The sequence below is a fragment of the Leopardus geoffroyi genome, chromosome E1 (assembly GCF_018350155.1).
Source record: "Leopardus geoffroyi isolate Oge1 chromosome E1, O.geoffroyi_Oge1_pat1.0, whole genome shotgun sequence".
Lineage (NCBI taxonomy): Eukaryota > Metazoa > Chordata > Mammalia > Carnivora > Felidae > Leopardus > Leopardus geoffroyi.
The window spans coordinates 17,147,850-17,171,261 of NC_059330.1; the positions used below are offsets into that span (position 1 = coordinate 17,147,850).

Sequence of the window (23,412 nt, forward strand, 5' to 3'; positions counted from 1 at the left end):
TATTAAATTCCATCTTCCACACTTGACATTAGAAAGGGAATGACCACTAAGGCTGGGAGTACAGTCCCTTCCCCCCCCCCCCCCCCCCCCCATTTGCTGTCCTCTGCAAGGACCAGAGTGGGGCTGGGCAGAGAAAGCAGCAGGTGGCAGTTCCCCACCTCCACCCAATGCGGTCCCCTCAAGAGAGGAAGTGACTGATTCCAGAGACTGTCTCCTTCCCGAATAACCCCCGGGCACAAAGGTCCTTCCAGAAGGGTCCCTGCAGACGCTGTGGTAAAAATGGAATTGACCTCTGGGGCTGCCTATTGCAAGGGCTGGAAGGATCTAGAGGCGTGGCTCAGACCTGAAGGGAGAGGGGATTGGGATCTTAGAGCAGTCTGAATTCCCCCTTACTAACCGCCTGACCAGAAGCAAACTGCTTAAATTTTCTGCTTCCTCAGACCACTCACCTCTAAAATGAGACTCGAAATACTACCTACTGGGGTGAGCTAAGGATAGTAACTACCCTGGAAACGGCGCGTCCCGCCCCCAATCAGGCGGACTGAGACAGGTGGCGGGACCAGGCACAGCGCCTTCTTGAGTCCACCCTAGAACAGGACAGGAATTAGGGATTCCATACCAACTCATGATAGAACAATCCAAAAAGTGTTTGTGTGGGAGGTGCTAGCAAAAGCTTGCAAACTCTCTGCGCCTCTCTCAGGTTTCTTTGTGTGGTCTTCTCTCCTTCCTCCTCCACACCCTGCGGTGCCAGGCCTAGGCGGGAAAGGATAAGGGAGGAGTGGACTGCCTCGCCCCTTTCTCCAGCCTGGGAGGAGCCAGCTGGCACCTCGGGCAACCGAGGACCGCTGCCCACCTCTACCGCGAGGGGTCAGCAGAGTGTTGTGGCCGCGGCCAGAGTTGGGGAGGGGGCTGGAGCAGGGTAGGGAGGGCTAGGAGTGGCCGGGAGAATGCGTGTACATTTCCTCATTAAACTGTTTTTAGAACCTTGTCTGAGATTTCTTTTTTACTGCCCTGCTCCCTGAGTTGGCGACATCTCCCAAGGGAAATCCTGAAAACCTTTTATCCCTAGTCCCAGGCCCAGAAGGTCTGCAGTGGTGGGTCTGGGGGCTTCCGGAACAAAGTTTGGACAGTGCCTCTCAGCCTAGGCCACGCCCAGGTAGTCCCTGGGCCACCGAGAGGTGGAGCTGGCGGGCGGGAGGGGGCAGTGGGGTGAATCATCCTGAAAAGCGTTGTAGCTCTGGGAGAGGGGGAGCTCAGCCTGGATTGGGGGACCTATCCCCTTAGCAGCCGGGCCTCTTTTTGCCAGGCGGCCATAGCCTAAACCCGGGTCGCTCTTCCTCCGGTCTGCGCGCTCCAGCTGCCACGTGCTCGAGACGCGCCCACACAGCAGAGAAACAAAGACAGCCGAGCGATGGGGCTGCCAGTAGCCGCCTCGACATTTAATAAATGAAATTCCATAGCTGGGGGTCGATCGGGGGTGAATGGGCGGCCACGGCTCGTGGGCTGTGCGCCCGGTAAAGAACGGCCAAGCCGCTCCTTTTCATCGCCCAGCCTAGGGCCATCAAGCCCACAGACTGACTGCTTGGTGCGGGTGCAGCATGGGGCGGCAGGTGGTGCTCCCCCCGCCGCCGACCCCCACCCCCACTGCGAGGTACCTTTGCTTGCAGAAACCCCGCCAGCTGAGCGGCTGGCTGTGGGGGGAGGGGAAGCCTGCAAAAAAAAAAATTTTTTTTTTAAGGTGCGATTATAAATATACCCCGTGGATCGCGATTTCAAACAAACTTGTCAATCTGGGCTGCAGCAAAAGGCGATGGAGGCAGCTTTGCTTGTATTTCGGGTGGTGTGACTCATGAGCATTACTTGTCTCCCCCAGGGAAGCAGCCTGCCCACCCACAAGTCACTGCTGCTCTGGCACCGCTGGGATAAAATCGACCAACCCCGAACCCCTGCCCAAGGACTTTCCCTCCTCCCTCCTTGTTACTGAGCAGTACCCTCTACCCCCTTGGGAATCTTCCCTTAATCCTGTCACCACCGACCTGGCCCCCAGGCCTGGTCCTGGCCACCCGTGCCCTGTCCCCACAAGCAAAGTGCTCTGGCATTTTGCTGCTGCAGGGATGGGGGTTGGGTGCACGCGGGGCACACGTGTATGGGGGAGCATGCTCAGTGCAGGGGTGCACCCACGTGCGGCCCGCGCCTCCGCTTCCTGTCCCCCCCCCCCCACCTACGCCAAGTCTCTGTGTGAAGTCCAGGAAGAAAGGCCACCACAAGAAAAGGTCCCTGTGTGTTATGTGCACACGCCCTGGACACACAAACCTGCGGTGGCCCAGAAACACCGTGGACGTATACAAGACGAAATGCCAAGTGGATATTACTGCACACAGGCACAGTGGTCACTCCTCGGGAGGTCCTTAAAAAGTGCCCAGATTCGTTCCTCCTGGGATGGAAGCATGGATGAGGTACAGATGTATTTTTAGCTGGGAGGCAGGGGAACACCTGGGCGTCCATATTGTTGGTGTCGTGCATAATCAACAAGGGTGTGACCACACACACACCCCTGGACCCACAGATGAGGACACATGGGGGACCAGGACACACATGCTACCCTAGCCAGACATAGGCGGGTACCCCAAACAGCCTCTTGACGGGGAAGGGGGCCTGGGCCTCCAGCTCCTTACTCTCTTCCCTGTTCCCCAAGGGTCACTGTCCCAGGGGCCGAGCCCCCTGGACCACCCTCTACCTGGAAAGCGAAGCGGATGGGGCTGTGAGGGTAACTCACACTGTCGCGGGGCCGGAGAGTGCCAGAGCAGAGGCCAAGGCCGAAGGCGATGCTGCCCTCTCCGGCCTGTCTAGCGGAGGCCGCGCGGCCCCTTTAAGCACCCCCGCCCCCTCCCGCCCGCGCTCCCGGCTTCCTTTCTCTGGGAGGCGCGGCCCGCAGGGCCGGGCGGCGGGGCGGGAGTGCAGGCTGCCCCTCCCCCGGTGGGCAGGGCCTGCGCCGCTTCCTGCAGGAGCGGCCCGGAGCCGCGCAGGGGGCGGAGAGAGCGAGCGGCGAGCGGCGGCGGGGCGGCGCGGGGCGGCGCGGGGCGGCGCGGGGCGGAGGGCGCCGGAGGGCGAGCGGGCAGGCGGGCACGGCGGGTTCCGGGCCAGCCCCGGGGGCGGACGGTTGGCCGGGCGCGCGGAGCCTAGCCGGGGCCTTGCCGGAGCGGGGCCGGGCAGCAGGGGCCGCCGCCGCCCGGGCCCGCCGCCCGCGCCCCCCACGCTGGCCCAGAGGGCTGCGGCCGCGTCGCCGCTGAGGATGTCCCGGAAGGGGCCGCGGGCGGAGGTGTGTGCGGACTGCAGCGCCCCGGGTAAGCGGGGCCGGGCCGGGGGCGGGACCGCGCAGCGAGGCCGCCGGGCAGGCGCCGGGGCCTGGCGGGAGCGCGGTGCGGGGCCGGAGGGCGGGGCGGGGCTGGGGGCTGCGGCCTCCGGCCTCGGCCCCCGCCCGGGCCACTGCGGAGCCGCGTCCTTGGCGGGAGGGCCGGCTGGGGGCCCCAGTCCCTCGCGTCCGTGGACGAGCAAGGAAGGACATTCCCGGCGCCACATCCCACCCCTCAGTCTGAGAGAGGCAGGCAGCTAGCTGCCCTCCCTCCCTGCCCCCCCCCCCCCCGCCCGCCACCACCTTCCATCTCTGTATCCCAACGGAAGCGCCAGCCTGGGGCGGTGGGGTGGCAGGAGGGCTGTGGCAGAGGCCAGCAAGGTTTAGGAAGTGGGGGTGAGTGTGGTTTTGTGTCATCTCAGTGCCACCCCCGCGTCTTGCACCTGCTGCTCGAATGGTCTGCGCGCCCGCTGAGGTGGCGGAGGTCAAGGGGCAGAGAACCGGGCAGATGGGCCAGGGGAGGCCTGGATAGTGTTTCCTCGTGAGCAGACGAGGGGGTGGCTCCTCCTAGGACTCCCTGCCCCTACTTCCCAAGGCGGGGGCTCCTTGCAGGGCCTGGTGCTGAGGACCAGTACAGTCTGGGCATCTTCCTCTGAGGCATCCCTGGGAACAACTAGCTCGGCTTTTCCTATGCACCAGTAAGGCCTGCTTGGGAAGGGGGCTTAGCATTGACTCAGCTTGGGCACAGACCCCTCCTAGCCCTCTAGCCCAGTCTGACCAGAAATGGGTAGGGAACAGTACCCAAGGGCGCCTAGGTTCTCAGGATCTGGCTTCCTCGCCTGCCTCCTGGCTGTATTTACCGTGGTGTTTCCCTTCTTCCCAGCACAGTCAGATCCAGGCTGATGCGAACCCCCCACCCCTGACCTGAGGAAGTGAGGAGCAGTGACCTGAGAGGCTGCTATCTTATGATGTGGGAGGACACTGCCAGTGATGGGGCTCAGCAGCTGGCCTGGGGAAGGAAGCCCTGGCTCTTGTCCATCCTCTCTTTTAAAAAGGAGCTATCTCCCTGGGAGACCTCTGGGAAGGCTCAGTGTGTCTGTGAACTCCAGGGGGACTGTGGGCACAATTAAGTGTGAGAGTGTCAAGTGCTGTTTCATGGGCCCATAACTTCTAGCTACCCTTTGGACAGGCCCGGGGCCCCAACAGGTTGGGACCCACAGATACTCTGGTGGTTCTGATGCCTCCAGGCTAGAGAGTTTGGCACTGTGGATGCCTGGAAGAGACGTGGTACTCTGTGCGTGGTTGTGACCCTGTAACCCCTCTCAGGTCTAGAGGACCCTGAAGAAGCTATCTGGGCATATGTGTCCTTACCCTAGTGAGCTGGAAACTGTGATCTCCTTCCCCCAACCACATGCACGTCTGGGGATGGAAGGGCTAAGAGGACAGCTTGTCTTCTATGCCTCTCCCAGGCTGGTCTATACCTATGCGGGGCAGGAATAGCATGGGGATGGGGAGTGATTAGTAGACATCCTATCAGCTTACCCTGTGACCCATGGCAAGACTTTCCTCACTCTGGGCCTCAGTTTCCTCAATTGTGAGGTAAAGAAGTTGGAATAAAAATGGTTTTTGAGGACCATCCCATCTTGAAGTCTGTGGCCCTGATTCTCAGCCAGAGGGACATAGGGCAGAATCAGCAAGGCAGTTGTCCCTCTTTCATTGCGTTTGGCTGTGTGAAGCCTCTGGGTGCCCAGTGGGTTCAGGAAGGAGTGGTATGTATCTGATATCTTGGGACTGTCTGGTTCCTATCCATAGTCATTGTCCCACAGAGGCATTTTTGCCCCAGGTACCTCCTTTTCCCCTGATCCAGAATACAGGTCAGAAGAGGCAGGTGGTGAGAAGGTGAGGAGTGAGGTGGGCAAGGTGCTGACAAAGTCTTTACACATCACCCTACCCCAGCACCTGGCAGCAGGCACTCCCTGAGTGTTTGGATGCTTGTCAGGAACCCAGCTGGCTACCCCATTTCCCCACTGTAGGATGCAGGGAGGGGCATCCCCGGTGTGGGACTACAGCAGTCCAGGTATGAGGCTCGAGGGTAAACAACAGTCTGGACTCCATTGGTGTATGCCTCCTACCTAGTCATAGGCTTCTCTCACTGTGAAAGGGGTGGGGGGGGGGGGTCCAGCCCTAGGGGTGGGGCTGTGGCCTTTTTGTGGTTGGTTAATTTGGGGAGGTTAAAGAGGTGAAAGGTGAAGTGCAGGCTGACCCCAAAGGTCTTCATCGTCCCTCTGCTCCCAGGCCTGGGCATATAAGTGACAGGTGGATTTTGTAAGACAGCTGGGCATGGCATGGCTGCTGTGGTACTACCTCATCAGGCCCCACATGTGTACCTGCCTGCCATGGAGGCAAGGGAGGGGCAGCAGTCAGGAACCCTGGAGAATGTGTTCCCCCCACGTCCCCCTCCATTCACTCTGCCACACAGTCCTGGCCCAGCTCAAGAGCCTGCTCCTCATCCCATGGGCCTCTATGTCAACCTTTCCACTTTGGTGGCACAGGAGTGAATACCTCAAGGTGCCTGAAGTACCTCGGGTGGCACCTTGGATGAGCATGGATGGCCACTGGCTGGGGACATTTGGAAACCTGCAGGCTCATTTGTTTCTTCACAATGTAGATTGTTGGGTAGGGTGAATGGTGGGCTCTCTTCCTCTTTTACTGAGGTTTAATTTAGGTACAGCAGAGTTCCTGCACCTTACTGTTTAGCCTGTTGAGTTTTTACATGTCTATATACCTGCGTAACCACCACTCCAGTCAAGAGGTAGAGCATTTCCATCACTCTCTGGACCCTTCTTCTGCCCCCTCCCACTCAACAGCCCCCAAAAGTAACCGCCATTCTGACCTTTATCCCCTTGGATTAATTACTCTTAGCTGCTTTCAAGATGGTGGGCTTCTCCCTCATGCCTAGTGACAATTTGCTCAGGAGACGCTGGCCCTTAGAGCAGACCTAGAGGCTACTAATGGCTTTGGGTGATGACATGAATTCACCTTAGTAGAGGCCTGCATGGTTAACATTATCCCAGGATCCCTCCTACCACTTGCCCACACTTCCCAGACCCCCACCCTGAAGCAGAAGCTGCCAGGAGTGTTGGCAGGATAGTGAGGAGGTCACCGCATCTTCTCGCCTGGCTGGCTCAGTCAGTAGAGCATACTACTCTTGATCTCATGAGATCAAGCCCCACACTTGGCAGTTGGGCATGGAGCCTGTTAAAACAAAAAAACCCTTATGTCCCTGTCCCTTCCACCCCAAGTTTAGTCTAGGGAGCCTCTTGGGGACAAGAGTCCCTTAAACTTCAGCTACAATAGCCATTTGACTTTTCAGAAACTCTACCTGGCCTTAGGAACTGGCCTAAGTGGGGTTTGGGGGCTCCTGCTTGGGTAGACGCAAGGCCCCTCGGGCATGTAAGAAGTAGGTAGTGGGCTTCTCATCTGTGTAGCCCAGTGAGCTGACACCAGCGTTCCCCAGGCCAGGACAGTGCCCCCTGCTTAACCTTCCTGTTTCAGGTCATTGTGGAGGAGAGGGAGGACCCCTCCCCCAGGCTGAGTGGCTAGCAAAGCCTTGGACTACATTCCCCAAATCCTGATCTCTTCTTGGTCATTGCCATGTTCAGAGTCTCACCATGTCTGGTCTGGCTCTCGATATATATGCAGTTTTCCCAGGCCCTGCTTCTCCGGTAGAGCCATAGGCCTGGGCTGGAGGCCTCAGGGCGGCCCATTTATGATCCTGGCCTGGGCGGCTCCCCATTTACAGGAAACCCCACCGTTTCAACAAGAGGAATTTAGGCTGCGTCATTTCCAGCTTCCTGCTTGGGCTGCCGGAGGTGGCTGGTGGCTGGCAGACCCCTAACCCCAGTGATTTGGGAGTGGGGGGAGGGAGCTTTCCATGTGCCTCACTGGGGTGCCTCACTGTTTGGGTAAAGCCAGTACTAAAGAGTGTCCTTGGGCTCCCCCTCTTGGCACAGATGGTGGATCCCTTCCTCGTGGGCCCCTGGAATCAGCTCCCAGGAAGGTGTATGGCAGGCATCTTGTTGCCCTGTTTTTGGGTAGATGCCTAAAGAAGCTCAGACCCAAAGAGCTGAACCCCTCTTTCACTTTTTGTTTCTTCCTGTCCCCTATGGAGGGGACACTTGCTGTAGGCAGAACAAAGGCTGCACCCTGACTCGGTCTCCTTACAATTCTCCTGGAAACTTTGATGGAAGGCCTTGTGGGGAAGGGCCTGAGAATTGCCTTCTGGTTGGAGAGGCTCTCATTACCCCAAGCCTGTCCCTCCCCTGGGGGGCCCACTTCTGGACTCCCTAAGCACTCCTAGGCAAGGAAGATAGCCAGTCCCTGCTCCCCCACCCAGCACAGGGATTCCTGAGACTGGGGTGGGGGGCCCGGGCAGAGCACAGTGTCCTGGGAGAGAAGCTCCCTGCCCCCACTCTCTGGAGGCACACAATGGCTGCTTTCTCCCCCGTGACCTTTCCACAGCTTAAGCTGTGTGCAGCTGTCTCCTCCCCCTCTCCCAAGGGGCCTGGGATGGGTGGCATCTCCCCTGCCCTTGAGAAGCACCCAAGGAGCTCCCACCCTATCCTGGCCCCGCTTCTTGTTTCCAAAGTTTGCTGTTCCCCCGGGAGTAAAGAGTGGCTTCCAGGGCCCTTGCCCACTTGGGCCTGACCCCTTCCAGGCAAGAACGGAGGAAAAGCGGTGGGTATGAACATGGCGTGGCTTCTGGTGTCTAAAGTGCCTGGGTCCACATCCCAACAATCCTGCTCATCAGCTGTGTGACCTTGAGCAACTGCTCTAACCTCTCTGAGCCACCATTTCCTCATTGGTAAAGCAGGGATAGCATTTCCTGCCTTGTCTGACAGTTGTGAGAGACCTCGTACATACAGGTCTATCTAGTACACAGTGGGTATCCAATGTTAGTTCCTTTGCCCTCTCCATCCCTGTTAAGAGGGGCTCCAGCTCAGCCCATCAGTGATGGTGGCAGGAGGCTCAGCATGAAACAGCCTCTTGCCTGCCAAGATGAGGGCAAAGGCAGGAGCCCATGGAGGATATGGTGGGTCAGGCGGGTGGCCAGTGGTTCCAGCAGAAGTCTGGGTGCAGGAGAGATGTGGCACTGACCCAGACACAGGAGTGTCTAGGATGTCTGGCATGTAGCATCGGTGTCACATCCCCCAGAGGATTCCTGCCTCCCTGGGGAAGGCCTGGGCCAACTGTCTTGTTCCCTGGGAAAGACTGCAGGACATACCCGCTGAGTAGGCCCTGGGGACCACACATTCCTCCCCCCACCCCCTCACCCCCCAGACAGGCAAAGATGTGTAGGAAGGGGCCCAGCTGTCAGTCACCTGCTGCAAGCCTTTGGGGAAATCCCTCCTACGCCATAGCTCAGCTTCCTCCTCAGCAACCTGTGTCCCGGCGGTCCCAGCTTCTAGGTATTTGAAGTGTGTGAGCAAAGTGCTAGTGTGGGCCCGGAGTAGGTGCCCGGCACGCACTGCCGACGACCTGGCCTCCGCTGACTGTGGCTTCCCCCTTTGGCAGACCCTGGCTGGGCCTCCATCAGCAGGGGGGTGCTGGTGTGTGACGAGTGCTGCAGTGTGCACCGGAGCCTGGGCCGCCACATCTCCATTGTCAAGCACCTCCGCCACAGCGCCTGGCCTCCTACGCTGCTGCAGGTACGGGGCCAGGCCGCGTGGGCACACTTCTCCCGTACCCACACACGCTGCTCTGGATTCTGCGGCTTCCAGAGGGCGGCACCCACCTGGGGCAGAACCTAACCCTGACCCTTTCCATCCATTGTGTTTGCCATGCAGACGGTGGGGGGTGAGCTTCTGAGACTGGGGTCTTGCAGACCGGGGCTCTCTCCGCAGCTCCGCCACTTACTAGCTTGGCCACATAGCACTGAGCAAGTCGCTTTATCTCTCTGAGCCTTGGCACACTCGCCATACAACCTGAGGTGCTGACCAGGACCCACGTGCTTGGGCGGCCCGGCTGGATGGAGGTGTGATGGTGGCAGGCACACAGCAGGCCCCTTGGTACTGGTTGCAGCCACGCCGGCTGCGGCCAGCACTTGGAGGTGTTTCCCCCAGTACCCAGTGCACAGTGGGCACTCTCACTTGGCACTTCTTCTCTGCAGATGGTGCACACGCTCGCCAGCAACGGGGCCAACTCCATCTGGGAGCATTCCCTGCTGGACCCCGCGCAAGTACAGAGCGGCCGGCGCAAAGCCAACCCCCAAGACAAAGTCCAGTGAGTTGTGCCGGAGGGGTGGTGGCCGGGGCTGCGTGGTGTGGGACGTGGGTCTGAGAGGTGGCGGGGGGAATAGCCTCTCCCACTCTGCCCCCCACCCATTTCATCCTCTGTGCCCCATCCAGCCCCATCAAGTCAGAGTTCATCAGGGCCAAGTACCAGATGCTGGCATTTGTGCACAAGCTTCCTTGCCGGGAAGATGACGGGGTCACTGCCAAAGACCTCAGCAAGGTTAGAGGGGCCCCACGGTGGACAGATGGGTGGGCCTCCCCTCCTATTGCCCACAGCACCCCGAGGGCTTCTCCATCACCACCGAGCCCTAGGCCCCAAAGGCAGCCAGCCGGGTCAGGCAAGGATCGTGGGCACAGCAGGGGATGGGGATTGCGTGGTCAGCTGCATGTGGCCAAGGCCCCTCCGCCTCTAGGTGGACACAACAGGCTGCCATCCAAAAGCCGGGAAAACTTGAGGCGGTTTCTTAGCCACTCAGAGCCTCAGTTTCCTCCTCTGTAAAATGGGAAAGAAGCAACAGCATCTCCCTCATAGATAATGCCTGTTTCAAGCAGAGCCCATAGCACAGGTAGATGGTGACTGATAGCAGCTGTTAATATTTGGCACTAAAGCCTCTGTCCTCCCTGACAACCCAACTTCAGCCGGGCCCTTGGAGCTGGTAGGAGTCCCAGCAGCTGCCTAACTTGGTACGGCTTGGGGGGGGGAGGGGGGGGTGCTCACACACACTCGCTGCACACTCTGCTCCTTGCAGCAACTGCACTCAAGCGTGCGGACGGGCAACTTGGAGACATGTCTGCGCCTGCTGTCCCTGGGTGCCCAGGCCAACTTCTTCCATCCAGAGAAGGGCACCACACCTCTGCATGTGGCTGCCAAGGCGGGGCAGACACTGCAGGCTGAGCTTCTTGTAGTGTATGGGGCTGATCCTGGCTCCCCTGATGTTAATGGCCGAACGCCCATTGACTATGCCAGGTGAGGGTTGGATGATGGGTGAGGCTTGGGCGGGTGGGGGGAGTGGACTGCTGCAGCAGGGCTGAGCCATGCCCCCTCCCCACAGGCAGGCGGGGCACCATGAGCTGGCGGAAAGGCTAGTCGAATGCCAGTATGAGCTCACTGACCGGCTGGCCTTCTATCTCTGTGGACGCAAGCCGGGTGAGCAGAACGCGGGGTGGGCCTGGCTCGGCCAGGCAGGTGGGACCCAGACACACCCCAGCAGCAGGTGCCATGGTGACCGAGCCGGCTGGGGAACAGTGTTGCTAGGCAACTGGCTCCCGTGAAATTGATGATGGCTCTGGGCTACAGCACACTGGGGTAGGGAGTGGGGGGTGGGCATCGCTTCCAGTCAGCTCCCAGGGCTCTTGGGGGTGGCCTGCCCTCATCCCTGACCCCTGACACTTCTGGGTGCCGAGGTCTGCTCGTGGCAGTGAGGTGGGCTCCCAGCTCCTAAGGCCACCCAGCACCAGTGACTTGGCATTTTTATTTTTGTTCAGATCACAAGAATGGGCATTACATCATCCCACAGATGGCTGACAGGTGAGTGCCCACCTGATGCCCCTTCCCAGGGGCTTTTGGACACCATGTGGGTGCCTGAACCCCAGAACCTCTACCCCTCCCAGTCCCCGGGCTTTAGGGACCCCACCCCGGGTCTGGTGTACAAACATTTCAGTCAGATCCTCACTCCCTAATGCTGGGCCCTATGGCAGGGAAGGGATGTCAGCTCAGCACATGGCCAAGCACCGCCTGAGCCCCAGGCCATCACACATAGGCCTGAGTACAAGAAACACCTGCCCCAAGAGGGGTGGCTCACTGGGCTCTGCTCCAGTGGCACTCACCCCACTGTAAAATCGTAAGACGAACCTCTGCTCTTCATTGAAAAGATGGTGGGCTCCAGGGATTTGACTAACTTTGGGCCTCCGTGGTGTGCTCAGAAATTGGGGAGGGGTGGGAGGTGGGGGCAGGGCCCGTCACAACTGAGGTGTTTCTGCCTCTGATCTGAAAAGCCTCAGCGCGCCTAGGCTTTGGGGGGACACACACCCAGTTCACAAGATGGATGCTGGCGCCACCTGGTGGCCACATCTGAAGGCCATTTTTCCAACCTGTGCCTGCTGGCCTGGATCCGAGAGAGGAGGCTCCCTCCCTCTCCAAAGACCAGTGTGGGCAGACAGGGATTGCCAGGCCTAGGCGTCTTGAATCCTTGAACCCAGACCTACTCTGTTTTGAGACTCCAAGATTCCCTCCTACTTCTCTGGTCTTATTCTGCGGGGTGTGTGTACCTGCATGTGTGTCTGGTGTATGTGTTTAAACACATATGGGCATGGACTCAATAAAGGGCTAACCGAGCACCTGCCCAGTGCCAGCTGCCGTTCTTGGCCCTGAGACACACCGGTAACTCAGATATGATCTCTGCCCTTCAGGAGCTCACAGTCCAGGGAAGGAGGCAGCCTGGTCAGATAGCTGTAGTTCAGTGTGGGGAGTACAGCAGAAGTAAAGGCATAAATGGTATAAGTGAGAAATGCTGTGCCAGGACCTGCAGGGAGTCATGTGGCTGGAGCATAGTGTGAGAAGCAGGGAATCCCAGGAGCAGCACTGGACTGGAAACAGGCGAGAGAATGGCGAGTCCTGTGAGCCCCAAGAAGAGCAGAGAGGTTCCAAGCCCGGATATGTCAGCTCTGCCATTTACTGGCTGTGTGACTTCAGGCAGACTACTTAACCTCTCTGAGGCTTAGTTACTTCCTGGGAGTAAAGGCAACAGTACCTACGTTTTCTGGGCGTTGACAGGATTAAAATAAGATAATGCACACTAAACACGTAGTATATTTTTTAAGGAAGTTTTTTTATTAAAGTACAGTTGAAGTATCCATGCGTGTGTTTTGTCATTAAGATGTTTTTAAGGCCAGGGGTAGTGTGGCCCAACGTGTCAAAGAGATGACCCAGGCTGCTGGGTGGAAAAAAAGGGTTGTAGGGGCAAGACTGGAAGTGGGAAGATGGATGAAGAAACTTGCAAAGGCCCAGGCAAAGAGGGATCGATGGCAGAACCAGAGAAAGCTTGGCTGGGGCTTGAGGGTGAGGGAGGTTTCTGGTGACTCCTAGAAGCAGACGCTGGTGCTGGGTGAGTGGGTCACAGAGGGAGAGAGCAGGCTGGTCTAGGAGCAGGTTGGGAGGGGAGAGGAGTTCGTTTTGCACCCTCCGGGTCTGGTGTATACACGGAGATGGGTCTGAGCTTGCCATGGAAGGCACGTGGGGCCCTGCTCCTGGGTAATCGCTGCCTCTGTCCTATTCTTTCCTCTGCTGCCTTTCTCTGGACTTAGATCTCGGCAAAAGTGCATGTCTCAGAGGTATATGGTGCCTGCCTCGGGAGCAGGCTCTGGAGGTTGGGGGCAGGGTGGGGGGCGGCATCTGGTGTGCAGCATCTGGGATGTTGTCTTCCTGGGATCCCTGCATGTTTGGGAGTCACAAGTGGGGGCCTGGTCACCTCTCCTGTCTGCCCATTCTCATCTCCCTCCTCCTTCCACAGCCTAGACCTGTCCGAGCTGGCCAAAGCTGCCAAGAAGAAGCTGCAGGCGGTGAGTCCACTTGGATGGGCTCCTACTACTTGGAGCTGTCCTCACCTCTGAGCCTCGACCCCTACGATTGCTCCTCCTTCCTCTGATGGTCTCCTTTTCCAAGGGTTTGACCTGCCCCTCACTCTGTCTTCCCTGCTCTCTTTCCCCCACCTCCCCACCCCTGGTCTTTGACCCTGGCTCTGCCCTCCGTAGGCTCCCTGGGCCCTAGCTCCACCTCTGACCTACCAGGGCACTAACTGGTCTGATCTGGTCTCCCTTCCATCCTCTCCCACCTTGGAGCTTGGCAGAGAGACCCCTGCCCCAGTTTCCAGTTCTGAGATTGTGGGGGCTGGGCAGCATAAAGGACACAAGCCACTTCCCACATCTTAGGACATCCTGGTTGACCTGGCCTTGTCAGCACTGGGTCCCCCTTTTGTCTCTAGCTCAGCAACCGGCTTTTTGAGGAACTTGCCATGGATGTGTACGACGAGGTAGACAGAAGAGAAAATGACGCTGGTGAGCCAAGAGGGCATCTGAGACTGAGGGTGGATGAGACATGGGTACCTACCCACCTGCTGGGGAAGGGCTGGGACCTGGTGTGGCTCTTGGGGCCTTTTGCTGGGACTAAGAAGGGAGGCCTGAGGTTGGTCTGCTCGGCAGGTCTGCCTCTCCACCCCTGCTGGCTGTGAGCAGCCCGGGCAGCCTCCCCAGCCAGGCGGAGCGTGCTGAGCTGGAGGCAGCCAGCCTGCTCCTCCGCCCCCACCCCTGGACTGGGGCTCATCTCTGCTCTGGCTGCCTCCCACTTTGGCTCACTCCCCAGTCCCACTCCACCCCGCCCCCCCCCCCCCCCCCCCCACATCACTCCTTCCTGGCCACAGCCAGATTCCAGCCCAAACCCTGGGCTGGGCCTGGCAAGGAGGAGTCGCCTCATTCTGTTCGTCGTCATCGGCCTGGCCAGTCTTGCTGGCCTTGCCCAGCCCTGCCCTGACCCAACCTTGCCTCCGGTGTCTGAAGACCACCCCTGGTTTGAACACCAGCACTTGGTGGACGTGGGGAGGATTGAGGAAGGCTGTGCTCAGCACATCCCCACCTCCACCCTGTGGGCCTGGCCACCGTGGACGCTCTGGATGATCTGCTCCCTGCTCCTCCCCCCCTCCTCCTCCCCCAGTGTGGCTGGCTACCCAGAACCACAGCACCCTGGTGACGGAGCGCAGCGCTGTGCCCTTCCTGCCTGTGAACCCCGAGTACTCGGCCACGCGGAATCAGGTGAGGGGGCCGGACAGGGGCCTCTCCTCCCCTGCTGGGGTCGCCAGCTTCGCGGGCCCTGCCCTTCCTCACCGGCTGTTGTGTGGGCTTCTGCCTGGGCCTGCTCTTCTCCTCCCCTGGCCTAGGCCTCTCTCAGGGACCTGCTAGCACTGGGATTTGGGATTTGGGGGAAAGGTTTTTTTTAAGCTCTTCGTGAGCAGCTTCTGGGGGACATTCCAGCCTCTTCTTGGGAGCTCCCCAGGCACCCAGAATCTGTCCGGGTGAGCCAGGTAGCAGGGGACGGCCTTGCTTTGTTCCCACACCCATCTATCAGCTGTAAGGGGGCCCGTCATGCAGGCTGGGTTCTTTCTGCCTACCAGGGGCGACAGAAGTTGGCCCGCTTCAATGCCCGAGAGTTTGCCACCTTGATCATTGACATTCTCAGCGAGGCCAAGCGGAGACAGCAGGGCAAGAGCCTGAGCAGCCCCACAGGTGGGAAGGGTGTGGCTAGGGCTGAGGGCAGTGGGCGTTTTTCTAGTATATTCTTTCATGGCTCCCTTTTGGGGTGGCATGATGGAAGGGTCGTGTGGCAGAATACTGAGTAACTGGACTATGTCCTCAGACAACCTTGAGCTATCCGCGCGGAGCCAGAGTGACCTCGACGACCAGCACGATTACGACAGTGTGGCCTCAGACGAGGACACGGACCAGGAGCCCCTGCGCAGCGCCGGTGCCACTAGGAACAACCGTGCCCGGGTCTGAGCACTGCCCCTCCCTGGGCCTCCATTAAGGCCTGGCTCTATCCCCTTGTAGCCCAGGGCTTCAGGGACTAGTGGGCTGGTTATGGCCTCGAGAACAGTGTTTTGTGGGCATTCACCCCCTGCCTCTGATGGCTAACCAGCTTCTGTCTCACTCTGCAGAGCATGGACTCCTCAGACCTGTCCGATGGGGCCGTGACGCTGCAGGAATATCTGGAGCTGAAGAAGGCTCTGGCTACCTCCGAGGCAAAGGTGCAACAGCTCATGAAGGTCAACAGCAGCTTGAGTGATGAGCTCCGGAGGCTGCAGAGGGAGGTAAGGGCTGCAGCATTGGTGGGAGTGCCCAGGTCGGAGAGGATCCTCCGCTCCCAGAGGTGGGGTGCTGCCTGGATCCTCTGGAGTTTCTGACATCACTGTCCACTCTCAGATCCACAAGCTGCAGGCAGAGAACTTGCAGATCCGGCAGCCACCCGGGCCAGTGCCCACACCCCCACTGCCCAGCGAGCGGGCAGAACACACACCCATGGGGCCTGGCGGGAGTGCCCATCGCAGGGACCGCCAGGCCTTCTCCATGTATGAACCAGGCTCTGCCCTGAAGCCCTTTGGGGCCCCGCCTGGGGATGAGCTCTCTACCCGGCTACAGCCTTTCCACAGCACTGTGAGTTGCCTGTGGGTCTCAAGGATTGGGGGGAACAGAGGGCTGGGGCTGCCGCAGGCCCCTCCGTGACACCTGTGCCAATCCCCAGGAGCTGGAGGATGATGCCATCTATTCAGTGCATGTCCCTGCTGGCCTTTACCGGGTAAGTAGGGCCTGGAGGAAGCGGATCCATTTCCGCAGATAGGTCTTGAGCCCCAGTGGGTGTCAGGCTTTGTGCTGCTGCTGGGCACAGGAATGACTAGATATACCTCGTCCCTACCCTCACTGCCGGGAAGCTGGAAGGTGGGTGGCAGGGAGGAGAGACTGACTCCAGTCTTCCTGGGTTTCAGATCCGGAAGGGGGTGTCAGCCTCAGCCGTGCCCTTCACTCCCTCCTCCCCACTACTGTCCTGCTCCCAGGAAGGAAGCCGCCATACGGTAATGTTCCAATCCCCAAGGGCCCAAGGGGACAGGTGATGGGCTGTGTGGGTCTGTGAATGTGAACCTCACCCACTACCCCTTCCCTGATCCTCCAGAGCAAGCTTTCCCGCCACGGCAGTGGTGCTGACAGTGACTATGAGAACACGCAAAGCGGGGACCCACTGCTTGGGTGAGACACCCCAGGGAAGAAGGCTGACTGGGCTCTGGAGGATCTGTGAGGGTACAGGCAAGCGGCTTACCACTGGAATGTCTCTTTCTAACCCTGACCTCAGACTGGAGGGGAAGAGGTTTCTTGAACTGGGCAAGGAAGAAGACTTCCACCCAGAGTTGGAAAGCCTGGATGGAGACCTTGACCCTGGGCTTCCCAGCACAGAGGATGTCATCCTGAAGACGGAACAGGTCACCAAGAACATCCAGGAATTGTTGCGGGCTGCCCAAGAATTCAAGCATGACAGGTAAAGGGCTCACAGCAGCCCCTGGGTGTTGCAGAGGGCAAGGGGGTGGGGGGGTGACCAATGTTCTGTCCCTGCAAACCCTGCCGATATTTCCCCTCCCCTGCCCCCACAGCTTCGTGCCCTGCTCGGAGAAGATCCATTTGGCTGTGACGGAGATGGCCTCTCTCTTCCCAAAGGTATAGGGGCCAGAGAGAAGAGCAGGAATGGAAGGCTCTCAGGGTGGGGCAGGTGTAGGGAATGTGACCACTACCTGGGTGGAGATGAGGGAGGACACACTGGGCCATGTTCATGGCTCATGGTTTGAAGTCCAAGGCCCAACTCCCTCCTCCCTCCCTCCAGAGGCCAGCCCTGGAGCCTGTGCGCAGCTCACTGCGGCTGCTCAATGCCAGCGCCTACCGGCTGCAGAGTGAGTGCCGGAAGACAGTGCCCCCGGAGCCTGGCGCCCCTGTGGACTTCCAGCTGCTGACTCAGCAGGTGATCCAGTGCGCCTATGACATCGCCAAGGCTGCCAAGCAGCTGGTCACCATCACCACCCGAGAAAAGAAGCAGTGACCACTCTCCCTGCACCCTCACCTGCACTGGGACCTCACTGGCCATGGGAGCTGGGCCACTCCAGACACTAATCCCCACCCCAACGGAGCCGCTGGCACAAGTGCCCTTAGTGCTGCCACTGTCCCCTGGCAGCCAGGCGCCCTGGTGCCCGCCCCCCTCAAGTCCCCAAGGATGGGGAGGTGGGGTGGCAGGAGCTTCTGTCCCCCACATTCCATGCACCTCCCCCTGTACATAGCATCCCCCCCTTCTAGTGTGCAGGGGCCTCTAAGGCATCACTCCCAGCCCCTTCCCCTCTGGGGCACCCTCAGCAAAGGGTCGGGTGGGGACACTCCAAGTGAGGCCAGTTCCCCCTACAGGCACCCCACCCCCATGAGCCAATTCAGCCCTGTTGGGGGCTGAGCCGGGGGCATCCCCTCCTTTGTACATAATCTCTGTGGATGTCCCCTGCCCTGTAGCCACCCACCCCCTGCTGCTCTCCTTTAATGCCAAACGGCCCCTGCCTAGGGCACAGGCCCCAAACCTGTGTTCCCAGGGTCCCCAGCAGCAAACACTGGAAAATCTTTTTTTTTTCTCTCCTCTTCCACCCCTTAATTTTAACATTGTGGTAACTGAGTGTCCCTGCGTGCCTGTGTGTGCGTGTGCGGGGCGGCAGTGCCGTTCCGGAGGCCTGGCCCATCTGGAGTTTTGTGAAGGGTGAGGGGACCAGGGCAGCAGGACCAGAGTTAGGGGTCAGTCCCCCACTCTCCCATCCTGGGGCCAGGGACTGCTGGTAAATCATCTGGGGTCCTACCTGTTGCCTTCCCCCATCGGTCCCCTTCTCTATGAACTTACAAAAAAAAAAAAAAAAAAACCACTCCCCTGCATCTCTCCTCCCCTCCCCCCCTCCCTTGTGGAGGGGGCTGTGCTGGCTGGGGCAGAGAACTGAGCACCTGAGCCTGGGGCTGGCTCCCCAGGGTCCCTGACTCAGCTGAGAGCCCCCTCCTATAACCTCTGAGAGGCCAGCACCTGCCCTGCAGTCTCTGGGTATCTGGAATCTGGGCAGCAGCCTGGGAAGGCTGGAGAGGCAGATGGCCGTGCCTACCAGCCCTTCTCTCTGTCCTGCCTCTGCCCTAGGGGCCAGGCTGTACCTGTGTGGTGGTGGGTGGGCTGACTGTCAAGACGCGTGTCATGTACATTTGTATCAAAAATAAATAAGTGACCATGTGCTGTTGCTAGTGTTGAAAGAATTTGGGGGTGGGGAGGTGACAGACATGAAAGGGACAAAGACAGACCTGGCAAGAGCATGAAACAAATGAAGACTACAGCTGCTCCAGACCTGGAACTTGCAAGGAAAGCCCTTGTGTTCTAGAAAAGAAGCTGGGAAATAAAAGTGTCAGTAACTACGACCACCACCACTTTCTCCCTCCCCACCGTTGGTCCTACCACACTCCTAAAACTTTGGCTGAGGCCAGGAAGGCTGGAGGAGGCAGGCTGGTAGGTGCCTAACTTGATTTCGTAAGCACCCACTTCAAACAAAACCTAAGTGGCCGAGGACAGTGTCCTGGCTGGGAGTGTCTGTGTGGCAGAGACACAAGCTCAACTCCAAACTCTACCAAAATAATTTAATTAGAAACACAGCCCATCCCTCCCCCACCCCCGCCGCCCCCAGCCAACCACAACTTAAGAACAAGCCCGTTTGCAATGCTTAGGCGGGACTGCTCCATCTGGCCACCAGGGGGCGGTCCTGCGCAGGGTCCACGTGGCAGAGGTCGCGGCCTCACCAGGCGCGGCGAAACCAAATCCGCCCAAGTGGCAGGGCTCGGGTCAAGTCAGTCGGAGCTATCCCCATCCGGGCCGCTGTCCGGCGTGGGCGGGAGGAGGGGTCTCCGGCGGGAGCGCTTGACCCGGCGCGGGGGCATCAGTAGCCTCCGCTTCAGCACAGCTACGGGCAGGGTGGGGAAGGGTCGGTGATCGGCAGGGATGCCCTGGAGGTCCAGGGCTGGGTTGCGTGGGTAAGGAGGGTTAACTTCTCACCAGCCACCGTGTCCTGGCTGTCCGCTGTGGGCTCCCAGTAGATGCTATCCCCCCGTCGGAAGTTTCGGTGCAGCCGTGTGCAGAGCGTGGCCAGAGTGAGCAGCACTAACAGGAAGGTCAGGGCCATGGCCGCCCAAGCAGCCTCCTCCGTGCGCGGGGTAGGGCCCCGGGCTACCCGCGGGGGCACTGCTGCCCGAGGGGCTGGGGAAGCCTCACTTGGACAGGTACAGCCCCCTGGGCTGCTTTGCCCTTTGAGCACTTGAGCCTCTATCCTGGAGCTGGCATTGCCTCTGGGCCCCTCATGCATCAAGGGGAGAGTGGGCACAGATGGGGCATCACTCCCCTCACCCCGGGCTGCCGGCATGGGCTGCTTGGCCTCCAAGCTCCGTGGAGAGGCAGGGGGGAGCCTCAGGGCTGAGGGCGTGAGCTGGAGACCAAGAGCGGCCCGCAGCCCACGCCTCTTGGCACCGCCAGGAGAGAGGTGCCTGGACCCTCCAGCTGCCTCCTCCACACCTGGGGGCCGCCAGCTCCGCAGGGTAAAAGCCAAAGCTGGGGCCTTTGGGGAGAGAGACAGCAGTCACCCTTTTCCTGCCCAGATAACCCAAGGACCCCACCACCAACCAAGCCCAGCACCCCTCACCTGCAGACACCCTCTCCGGCACAGCCTCCCTCTACCTGGCCTTGGCACCAAGGGAGAAGACCCAGAAAGACCGTCAGAGCAGAACCATGCCTTCTCCTTCCTCAGCCTCCTCCGCCGCCGCCGCCTCTTCAGCCAGTGGGCAGCCCAGGCTGGCTCTATCCATGCCATCTCCAGCACCACCCCACATGCTGCCAGCACCAAGGGCTAGGAAAGGAGAACTAAGTTGAAGGTGGGGAGCCAGCAAGAGGAAGTCCCTGAATTTTCCTTTCCTGCACATGGGGCTGCAGCCTCTGCCAGTGCGAAACAACGACCTTTCATCAACTGCTTACCCGCTCCTGAGTAAGGCTGGAGTCCGGGGCCAGTGAGGGCTGGGCCACACAAACGTGGGCCAGGAGGGCAAGCTGGAGCTTCAGCCAAGGGTGGGCACAGGGGTGGTAGAGGAAGGTGACATCTTCAGCCTGGAGTAATGGCATGGAGACATTAAGCCAGGCCAGATGACTCTCTGAGAATCCCAAGTTCTCCCGTCCTGGAGACCAGCTTTATTAAAGGGATTTCCAAGGCAGCCAGATGACCCACCTTCAGGGCTCAGGAAAGGACAAAGAGCCCTGGGTACTGGTGAGCGTTCCCTTCTGCCTCTGAGCATTTTCACCCCTCCTCTCCCTCAAATGCCACACCTCAAAGCTCACAGCTTCCATGACAGCAAGCCTGGTTAACGCTGTCAGAACACACTCTTCAGCTGTATTTCTCGGCACCTGTGACAGTGGCTCTACGGGTCCCCAGTCTAGACTGTAAGCATCCCCCAAATGGAGACCAGGTCTCCTATCTACTGATCTACCTATATATTCAATCTTCCCCAAACATCCAAATGCAGGGCACTCAGGCAGTAGGTGCACGGTTCCACGATGCAAACACCTCATCAATTACTAATTATTTTTGATTGTACTGACCTAATGCTCCACACTGTGCCAGATGTTACAGGAGATGCCAAAAGACAACGCCTGGACTCTGCTTGCGGGAAATGTAGAGGAAACTCAGGGCAATAGAACTAATGCAAATGAAAGAACTAATAAAACTCAAAGTGATTAGCCATTAAGTTGTAAGAGAGAAGTTGTAAGCATTACATGAATTTGGAGAAGGTGATGAATAAGGGCTGATGTGATCAGGCAAGTTCTCAAGAAAGAGCTGACTCTTGCACTGGGCTTTGGAGGTGGATGGGATGGATGGCAGGAGGGCAGGGAGCTGCCCACTCCAGCTTCTAGTCAGGATAGGCCAGGTGTGGAGAGTAAGTGGCATTAAAGGAACAGCAGTGGGAATAAGCCTGACACTCACACGTGTGGTGGATAGACCAAGATGACTGGAGAAGAACCAAAGATTTGGGGAGGTCAGACAAGGCCTGAAAAGCTGGGGGTGGGAGCGAGGGGTCAGTTGGGTATGACCATGATAAGACGAGAAATAAGATATTGAAGGTTTCCAAACAGTGGAATGACTTAATGAAAGGGCTGTTTGAGGGAAGGAACCAGGTGGGTGGCATGAGGTTTCTTGGCCAGAAGCTATTACAAGGTTTTAAAAAAAAAGTTAGGGGCTCCTGGGTGGCTCAGTCAGTTAAACCTCCGACTTCAGCTCAGGTCACGATCTCACAGTCTGTGAGTTCGAGCCCCGCGTCGGGCTCTGTGCTGACGGCTCAGAGCCTGGAGCCTGCTTCAGATTCTGTGTCTCCCTCTCTCTGCCTCTCCCGTGCTCATGCTCGGTCTCTCTCTGTCTCAAAAATAAATAAAAACATTAAAAAAAATTTTTTTTTAAAAGTTAGATATTTCAAAAGGAAAACCAAAGGGACAGGGAAGGTATCTGACCACTGGCCTCGAAAACAGAGAGGCAGCCACGCAAGGTGAAGCCACGGTCTGGTGCCCAGTAACTGAGGCACACTCTTTACCTCATACAGCTTCCTACTTCCCAAAGTGCTATCACACACACTTCATTTAGTCCTAACAGCCTCTCTTAAGAAAACTGGGGCTCAGAGAAGCCAGGAGACTCTCCACAGTCACACAGCAGAGTTGGGGCATGGGTTGTTTTTTTGCCACTAGGGCCAGAGATCCCCCTGCAGCCTCCTGCCCAAGGGCAGACAGCTACTGGACAGCATTCCTGACACAGCACTGCAGATGACAGAGGCTTGTGGCTCACTGTCCTGGGCCTAAGAACACTGAGGGAACTGGTGAAGAATGGAGCTGGTGAGCAGAAAAAGCAGAGGAAGCCTGCAAGGAGCTCACTGTTTCGGGGGCAGACACCAAGGATGGCTCCCTGCTTGTACTTACCGGCCATGGGCTCATCCGCGTGTAGGTCACTCTTGGTGACACCTATGCACGAGGGGAAAAGGAGGGCTTAGAGCAGCTGGGGCTCCGGCTGCGGGTGGGGAGGGGACAGCAGGCCCCATCCGGCCAGGCTGGGATGGAGACGCTGGCAACTGAGGGCCAGAGGAACCGGCAGAGGTCTTCAGAGGGTGACGGTGGAGGGTGCAGCGAGGCCAGAGCGGGGCTGGACTACCCCTTCACACCCCTCTCTCCCATCCCCCGCCAAGCTCCTACCTGTGGGGGCAGAGGCCACGGGCCCTCGGGACAACTGGCCCCCGCTTCCTCCTCTGGCTCAGCTACCACCTGTGGGTCCAAGGCACAGAACTGGGAGAACTAGCCTCGGTGTGGGCCCTGCCCTCTCCCTCCCAGGCCCAGCCAGTCAGGGGAGGACTCCTAGTTCCCCCTCCACGCGCCACTCCTTCCAGGACCAACTTTCAACAAAGCGCTTTGAGATCTCAGGCCGAAGCCTGCTCAAGAGCGGGTCGCCTTACCTCACTGGGACCTAGGAGCCCCGCAAGGGCTGCCAGAAGCAGCAGCTGGGGCGAAGGCGGCTGAGGAGCCATCCCGGCGGCCCGGGGATCTGCCCGAAGTCCCACAAGCCAGAGAACGCGCGCCCCCTCCCTCCCCGCGTCCCCGCGTGCGCCCACGTAGATCCCGGGATCGCGCGCGCGCGCGCGCACACCCTCCCGCCCCCACCCGCACACGACTCCCAAGATCGCGCGCCTCCCACCTCGCCCCGCCCCCGCAGCTGCGTACTACCCTCGCCCCGCCTCCGCCCCGCCCCAATACCCGCCCACAACCACCGACCTTGCGCGCACGCGTCGTAAGCCCGAAGCCGGAAAAGTTTTGCGTAGGAACCCTGCCCAAGCGCACAGCGCCGCAGCACAGGCGGGGACCTCTCCTTCACCCGCGCTTCAGTCCCAGCGCATCTCCACGGCCTGCGGAGGGCAGCTTCAGTGCTTGGGTGGGATCATGGAGCCAGGCGAAGGGCGGGAAGTGGGATCCCAGTGGACCGAGTGGCCCAGGAGGGAAGACGGGTACGCTCCTCCCGCAAACCCGCTTCATACACGTCAGGGTGACCTGCAACTAGAAGAGGGGCAGAATCACGAAGTCCGAGCTGCGGGAGGAAGAGCGTCCCCGCTCTA

General features: G+C 59.2%; 2 protein-coding genes across 7 annotated transcripts; one reads left to right on the forward strand and one right to left on the reverse strand.

Moving 5' to 3' along the window:
* The first annotated feature begins 3,075 nt into the window (after positions 1–3,075).
* Positions 3,076–18,472, forward strand: GIT1 (GIT ArfGAP 1). 2 transcript variants are annotated; one of them, XM_045487830.1, is made up of 21 exons: positions 3,076–3,344; positions 8,927–9,060; positions 9,522–9,634; positions 9,760–9,865; positions 10,395–10,612; positions 10,698–10,792; positions 11,131–11,173; positions 12,949–12,975; positions 13,155–13,203; positions 13,626–13,698; positions 14,351–14,448; positions 14,808–14,919; positions 15,050–15,183; positions 15,348–15,500; positions 15,613–15,843; positions 15,932–15,985; positions 16,173–16,259; positions 16,358–16,431; positions 16,535–16,717; positions 16,830–16,893; positions 17,057–18,472. In XM_045487830.1, exons 1-21 carry the CDS (start codon positions 3,293–3,295, stop codon positions 17,267–17,269), a joined length of 2,313 nt encoding a protein of 770 aa, XP_045343786.1. In that variant the 5' UTR covers positions 3,076–3,292; the 3' UTR covers positions 17,270–18,472. The 2 variants fall into 2 exon arrangements, with proteins under 2 accessions (XP_045343786.1, XP_045343785.1); XM_045487829.1 differs by lacking the exon at positions 12,949–12,975 and having other exon boundaries at positions 3,184–3,344.
* Positions 18,011–23,181, reverse strand: TP53I13 (tumor protein p53 inducible protein 13). Of its 5 annotated transcripts, none has more exons than XM_045487836.1 (7): positions 23,075–23,181; positions 22,502–22,570; positions 22,232–22,273; positions 20,252–20,380; positions 19,923–20,126; positions 19,283–19,838; positions 18,011–19,190 (listed from the first exon to the last, which is right to left on the reverse strand). In XM_045487836.1, the coding sequence occupies exons 3-7, from the start codon at positions 22,244–22,246 to the stop codon at positions 19,078–19,080; spliced, it is 1,017 nt and encodes a 338-aa protein (XP_045343792.1). In that variant the 5' UTR covers positions 22,247–22,273; positions 22,502–22,570; positions 23,075–23,181; the 3' UTR covers positions 18,011–19,077. The 5 variants fall into 5 exon arrangements, with proteins under 5 accessions (XP_045343792.1, XP_045343788.1, XP_045343789.1 ...); XM_045487832.1 differs by lacking the exon at positions 23,075–23,181 and adding an exon at positions 22,759–22,973; XM_045487833.1 differs by lacking the exons at positions 22,502–22,570; positions 23,075–23,181 and adding an exon at positions 22,759–22,901.
* Positions 23,182–23,412: the final 231 nt, after the last annotated feature.

Excerpts from the sequence above, each read along its gene's own strand:
- TP53I13 (XM_045487832.1), bottom strand. The coding sequence starts at position 22,830 with ATGGCTCCTCAGCCGCCTTCGCCCCAGCTGCTGCTTCTGGCAGCCCTT. Across the intron at positions 22,274-22,501 it reads CGTGGCCTCTGCCCCCACAG|GTGTCACCAAGAGTGACCTA; the intron begins GTAGGAGCTTGG and ends CCTCGTGCATAG. Across the intron at positions 20,127-20,251 it reads CCAGCCTTACTCAGGAGCGG|CCCTTGGTGCTGGCAGCATG; the intron begins GTAAGCAGTTGA and ends CTCCTTTCCTAG.
- GIT1 (XM_045487830.1), top strand. The coding sequence starts at position 3,293 with ATGTCCCGGAAGGGGCCGCGGGCGGAGGTGTGTGCGGACTGCAGCGCC. Across the intron at positions 9,866-10,394 it reads CTGCCAAAGACCTCAGCAAG|CAACTGCACTCAAGCGTGCG; the intron begins GTTAGAGGGGCC and ends TGCTCCTTGCAG. Across the intron at positions 16,894-17,056 it reads TGGCCTCTCTCTTCCCAAAG|AGGCCAGCCCTGGAGCCTGT; the intron begins GTATAGGGGCCA and ends CCCTCCCTCCAG.